Genomic DNA, 6815 nt, shown 5'->3' with positions numbered 1-6815 from the left:
ATGAATAAATGAGTAGACTCCTTAATCTTTAAGATAATAAAAAATGGTCTAGAAGAGAAAGTTCTTCAGGTAAATCCTCCAAGGTTATACCCCAAGGTTGTGTTCACAGCACCCAGCAGCAATTTGCATTGCAGTCTTAATCTGGGCCAGACCAGGCATTCCTGAGGAGAAAAACAAAGCAGACAATAGAGATCTGAGCCCTCATTTTCTTAGGCAAAGGAGTCCTACCATGAATTTGAAATACAGGGTGAGATATCCAAAAGGTTGGAGTCATTATCACCACCACCCTCAAAACTAGGAATTACCAAAAGACCCTTTAAAGAGCAAATTTCTAGAGGGGACAGTTTAAATGTCCATTGAAGTTTAGGCCAAGGATCTTGAAAAGACTTAAACTTTACTCCAGGAATTACATATCTCAAATTTGTCTCAAGGAGAAATCTTGAGATTTGGAAGAATATTTTTAAACAGAGAAGCGAATTCATCACCCAGCCTATGAAAAAATCAGAATTGGAACTGTCTTAGAAATCCAACAATAGAATGTTGTTTGTATTAATTTACATGTATCAAGATAAAAAACTAAAAATGGAATTGTCTCCTCTTCCTCAGCTTCCAGCATGCTTATAGTCAATTTGACAACTAATCAGTAATCTCACCACAGCTCCATATGATGGTGAGTTTGCAATCCAACCTGGTCCGGATTTACTATTTTTATTTTTTTAAACTCCTTTTTTACATGTCTCATCTTTTCTGCCTAACAGCCTCCCAACAAGGGAGCTTTAATCTGGTTCACTGTTTTGTACCAGCACCCAGCAAGATGTGGGGGTGCATAGTAGGTGTTCAACAGACATGTTGCATGAATGGACTAAAGTATGTACAATGCTGAACTCAAATCTTCTTGGGCAACTTGGCAACTCCAAACCAAGTGGAAGGTACTGACCTAGCAATTCCATTCTAAGATGGAGTAACTCTATTCATCAGATATCTGCATATGCAAAAATGTTCTCTCTAGCATTTGTAATAGTGAAAACGTAGGCAAACCCTAAGTGGTTAAATCAGATAGGACTTTTCCATACAATGAAACACTATGCAGCTGGAAAAGAACTAGCAAATCTGAAAGTGCTGATAAGGTGAGAGCTCCAAGATATGCTGCTAAGTGAAAAGGCAAGATGCTATAAATAGTGTACACAGTGCAAAACGTTTGAGTCCATGGTTAAAACAATAATAATAATAATATGGAGAAAAAGTCTAATAGATCATTCCAGAGTGATCCTGGTGTGCCCCTAACCAACAAGTGACTGGGTCACACCTCTCTAAACCCCATCTCCCCTCCTACAAAAAACAAGGATAAGAGTTAACACCTCCTGGTGGTGTTACTGAGAGGATTAAGGGAGAAAATGCATGTAAATGGCCAGCACCTCTCCCAGAGTGAGTACACAAACATATATTTGTTCAAATAGAAAATGATTTCCCTTATGACAGGATGGGAACAAAGATCATTTCACTTTTTTTAAACCCCCATTTTAAAATTTATTTTGTAAATGAATTCAAATTTACAAAAGAGTTGCAAGAATAATACAAAGCCACTGTCACCAATTGTTAACATGTGCCATATTTGCACTACCCCCTTAATTTTTTCTTGGAACATTTAATCTTCCTTTACCTTAAATACTTTTACCATGTATTTATTTTTTTAAAATATGTTTTTATTGATTTCAGAGAGGAAGGGAGAGGGAGAGATAGAAACATCAGTGTTGAGAGAGAATCATTGATCGTCAGTATGTACTTCTTAAAAACAAAAACATTCTCTTAGATAACCAAATACAATTATCAAATTCAGGAATTAAACATTGATACAATATTCTTGTCTAATCTATAGTTGTGTTCAAATTTCATCAATTGTCCCAATAATGTCCTTTTAAAAAATTGTGATAAAAAACCTTACATAACATAAAATTTACCATCTGAGTGTACAGTTTAGTAAAGTATATTCACATTGCTGTGCCAAGAATATATTCTATAGCAATTTTGTACCTCCTCCAGGATCATACATTACATTTAGTTAACTTGTCTTTTTTAGTTTCTTTTAATCTGAAAAAGTTCCCCAGACTTCCTTTGTTGATGACTTTCATGATGTCAGTGTTTTGAAAAGTCTAGGCCAACTGTAATTTTGTGTGTTTGATATGTGTTTTCATCATAAAGGAGCTAATATGGAAGGTATGATTAGATAAATGGAATCATAGAAATATCCATAATTTTTGTTTTGTTTTTCTGTTTTTGGTAAAAGAGGACCTGGAGTTTGTCTCTTCTGTCCTTGGGCTTCCTAGTGTTGAGTTGTATAAGTTCTTTATATATTTTGAAAATTAATCCCTTATCAGATGTCCAATATGTTCTCCCATACTGTGGGTTCTCTTTTCTTTCGTTAATGGTTCTTTTGTTGTGCAGAAGCTTTTTAGCTTGATGTAGTCCTATTTTTTATCTTTTCCTGAGTTTTCCTTACCCTTGGAGATACAGTGGAGAAATATTGCTGTGAGAAATAGCTGAGATTTTATTGCTTATGTTTTCTTCTAGGATTTGCATGGTGTTGTGACTGACACTGAAGTCTTTTATCCATTTTGAGGTTATTCTTATGTATGGTGGTCTAGTTTCTTTTCTTTCTTTCTTTTTCTTTTCTTATTTTTTGCATGTGCCTGCCCAGTTTTTCCAGCACCATTTATTGAAGAAACTATCTTTATTCCATTATATGCTCCTGACTCCTTTGTCAAATATTAATTGGCCATAGAGGCGTAGGTTGATTTCTGGGCTCTCTATTGTGTCCCATTGGTCTATATGCCTGTTCTTATGCCAGTATCAGGCTGCTTTGATTATAATGGCCTTGTGGTATAGTTTGATATCCAGTATTGTGAAACTGGATAAAGAAGGTGCAGGGACTAACTAAAGACCATATATGCATACTGCCTGGACACAGACAATAGTTTGGTGAAGGCCAAAGGAGGGAGAGTTGGAGGTGAATGGAAGTGGGCAAAAGGGGGAAAAAGAGGGATACCTTCAATGATGTCAACTTTAAAATTTTTAAATAAAAAATGCCCTTGAGCAACACACAGGATCCTTCTGTATCTTACCTGTTTCAATGTCAATCTCCTGGTTGTGAGACTGACTGTTCTATAGCTTTGCAAGATGGGATCTGTGCCTTGAGAAAAACTGAGTGAAGGGGACAGAGACCTCTCTGTATGATTTTTTACAACTGTATATGAATCACAATTATCTCAAAATAAAAAGTTTCATTTTTTAAAACTGTCCTTTGGCATTTCAGAGTGAAGGGACAACCCTTCTCCTAGAGAGAATCTGGCCCCTTGGTGAAATTCCCAGCAGGAATCCTCACGCCTGAGAAAGGACTTCTTAATGAACTTCTTTCACTTGCAGGGATTGGGGGAGGGGGGGTTCCTTTGCTTTCTTCAGGGACATTTTAAAGTGAATGAAGGGAGCAAGGTCCCTCATTAAGGATGAAACGGGAACTGTTGGGGGCAGGGTTCCTTAGAAGGGTGGCCTGGCCCCAGGTCTGCATTTCCTGCTACAACGTCACATTAGCAGTAATCACTGCTCTTTCCTTTATCCAAGAGTGGACTGTGAACGAGAATGTTGGAAACACCATTTTTATCTACTGTTTTTGTCAGTTGAGACGTTGTTAATAAAACTGAAAAATCATAAAGACCTAAATAGGCAACCATGGGGATTCTATGTGGGTATGCAGTGGCATTTTATGATGTTTTTGTACTACTTACACTGAAGCCAAGAATGGTGTTGTCTGAGATTCTGAGGCCTTCTTTTAGAGCACTTGAACTTCTCCTTGGGGCTCAGGGGATGTGGGTTGTGGGCAGGATCAACCTGCTGCCAGGTGCCTGTTCAGGCTGAAATGCTAATTTCTTGATGTTCTCAGAGATATCAGTTATGGCCTAGCCTCTCCCTACTTTGAAAGTTTGTCCATCCTTGTGCTATTTTGAACCCAGAACCTGGGAACATAGTATCCCTTGACCCTTCTAGGAGTTTCTCCCAAAGAAACAATCAGATATGGCAAAAGAATTGTGTGCAGGGATGCTTTTTGACTTGTTCTGTTTATAAGATTGGAAAATTGGAATAATAATAACAAAGATGTATCGAGCACTTAACATGGGCCAGTTGCTGTGCTGTTTTACAAATATTATCTCATTTCCATCTTTTCTAGTAGGTTCTATTAAATATCTTCTTTTTTACAATTGTGAAAAGAAATGGAGGCACAGAAAGGTTAGTAATTTGCCCAAGACAACATAATTAGTAAGTGGGGGAGACAAATGTGTAAACAACAGCAATAACACAATGTAATAAGCATTAACATTAAAATAATATGGGCAACAATAGGTAGGCAATGCAAAGTATTAACATTATACATGCTACATATTTGGGTGCTTAAAATAAAGCCCTATACAGGACAGGCATTTAAAAAAATGCTCATTATTTGTACTTCAAACTTAAATGTTCCCAGTGATCACCTGGGGATCTTGTTAAAAAACGCAGATCCTGAATCAGCAGGTCTAGGGTAGGCCTAAGGGTCTGCATTTCTAACATATTCCCAGGTAATGTCCTTACTCCTGGTCCGAGGACAGCATTTTGAATTCAGGGCGTGGGAGAGCCCTGAATATATAAAAACAAGACAAATCACTGAAACCCCAATGACCTGTTATTGGAAAAAGACTATACGATAATAGTTACTCATTGCAGTGTTGGCCTACAGTTTCAAATGAATTTCTTTCCCTTTCTCTGTTTTCTGTCACATAAGCTGATCAAATTCCACAAATATTTATTTATTTTTATTTATTCATTTTTAAATATATTTCTTTATTGATTTCAAAGAGGAAGGGAGGAGAGAGAGAGAAACATCGATGATGAGAGAGAACCATTGATTGGCTGCCTCCTAAACACCCCACACCAGGGATGGAGCCCGCAACCCAGGCATGTGCCCTTGGCCAGAATTGAACCCGGGACCCCTCAGTCCGCAGACCGATGCTCTATCCACTGAGCCAAGCCGGCCAGGGCCCACAAATATTTCTTAAGTGGCTCAGCACCCGTCACTGTAGGAGTAGAAATAAAGGAAATCCAGTGGTTTCCTCAAGGATGTTTAAAAAAGAAAAAAAAGGCTAAAATAATTTAAAGAAACACACTTTAAATGGGTGCATTTCATTGTATATAAATCATAACTCAAACAAAGTTGATTTAACACTTAAAGATATAAGTAAATATAATGCTCTGATGGGGATCTTTTTAAAAATTTTAAAAATATTTTAAAATAAAAATTCCTGGAGATTGAGTCAGGAAGTCTGAGTTCACTCCCTGTCTGTCTGTGACTGGAAAGTTTACTCTCTTCCAGGTACCTTGAACTTGGAAACACTTTGTACTTCTTGGCACCAGTTAATGATTTCACACACACATGGATTTCACGTGTGGGTGTGCCTTCCTGACCAAACTCACTTCCCCCAGGCCAGGCTCTGCATCTGGTTTTGTCACAAGGTCTCCCAGCACCTGCCCTGGCATCTGCCTCACAGTAGGCACTCAATAGTACTTGTTAAATGAATGCATGACTGAAATAATGGTTAAATGGGAGGAGCTTAGCCTCTGGGTAGAATTCATATTTTAAAAACATATTTTTATTAAGGTCTAGGTGATGTGGGAGAATGCTTACCTAGTAGTCACACCCGGGAACAAGTCAGTGGCCAGAATAGGCATGGCTACTGCAAACTGTGGGGAATACTTGATATATATTTTTTTATTGATTTCAGAGAAGAAGGGAAAGAAGCATCAATTTGAGAGAATCATTGATTGGCTGCGCCCCCTACTGGGGGTCGAACCCGCAACCCGTGCATGTGCCCTTGACCAGAATCGAACCCGGGACCCTTCAGTCTGCAGGCCAACACTCTATCCACGGGGCCAAACCAGCCAGGGCTGGGTGGAAGCCATCTTGTTCATACCCGCAGAGAAGGTGAATTAGCTCTTGGGCTTGGAGCTGAGGTCCTAGATTGCAAGGAGCATGCCTCCATTTCCCAGCGGGGAGAATTCGAGGGGTCCTTGGGCAGAGAGCCCCGGGGTTCACAGGGCCGCAGTGATTAGCAACTGTCCCAGGAACCTCCTCCCCACACCTGACCACTGCCCTCCCTGCCACTACCACCGCCCTGGCACTTGTGTGTTTTGTTCATCCTCACCTGATAATTTCCATTGTTGTTGTTTTTGAGAGAGAGTGTAAGGGAGAGAAACAGGGATGTGTAGGTTGGTTGCCTCCCGACCGGGGCCAGGGCAGCGCTGGCACAAAGTCCTTTAGGTCAGTTCCCCAAGTGTGGTCCCAGGGAGCCGGTCGGCAATGAGAATTCTCAGGCTCCACCCCAGCTTTTCTAATCTGAGACTCCGGGGATGGGACCCCTCATCTGCCTGGAGCACCCCCACCCCCCACCCCGGAAGATGCTGATGCAAGTTCCAGGTTGCGACCCATGGCCCTCGCTCCTCGGAGAAAGCCCCCGTGACACGGGCCGCGCTGTCACTTCCCGGTCACAGGCCCGACCCCGGAGGCACCGGAGGTAAGAACCTGCCGAACAGCGACGACAGCGACAGCAGCAGGGCCTCCTGTGCGGCGGGCTGTGTTCTCAACGCTCAGGGGAACAGCCGCCCCGGGGTCACCGTAGGGACCGTGACACTGGGGTTCGCCAGGCCCGGCTGCGCCCGGGCCCCCAGCGGGAGAGCCGGTCGGGATCCCTCGTCTGACCGCCGGGAGCTCCGGGGCCTCCCCGGGCGCCGCG

The 6815-nt window shown here is 41.4% G+C and overlaps 1 protein-coding gene across 1 annotated transcript in view; it reads left to right on the top strand.

Annotated features, from left to right (window-relative positions):
* Positions 1-5917: 5917 nt before the first annotated feature.
* COMMD7 (COMM domain containing 7) overlaps positions 5918-6815 on the top strand; it is a gene marked incomplete at its 5' end in the record, with an annotated part of 22271 nt that continues 21373 nt past the window's right edge. The window contains one exon of the mRNA XM_015566643.1: positions 5918-6007. Coding sequence (XP_015422129.1) covers positions 5918-6007 — 90 coding nt within the window. The remainder of the gene's footprint in view (positions 6008-6815) is intronic.

Source organism: Myotis davidii, unplaced genomic scaffold (genome assembly GCF_000327345.1).
Source record: "Myotis davidii unplaced genomic scaffold, ASM32734v1 scaffold562, whole genome shotgun sequence".
Lineage (NCBI taxonomy): Eukaryota > Metazoa > Chordata > Mammalia > Chiroptera > Vespertilionidae > Myotis > Myotis davidii.
This window is presented reverse-complemented; position numbering and strand designations above follow the sequence as displayed.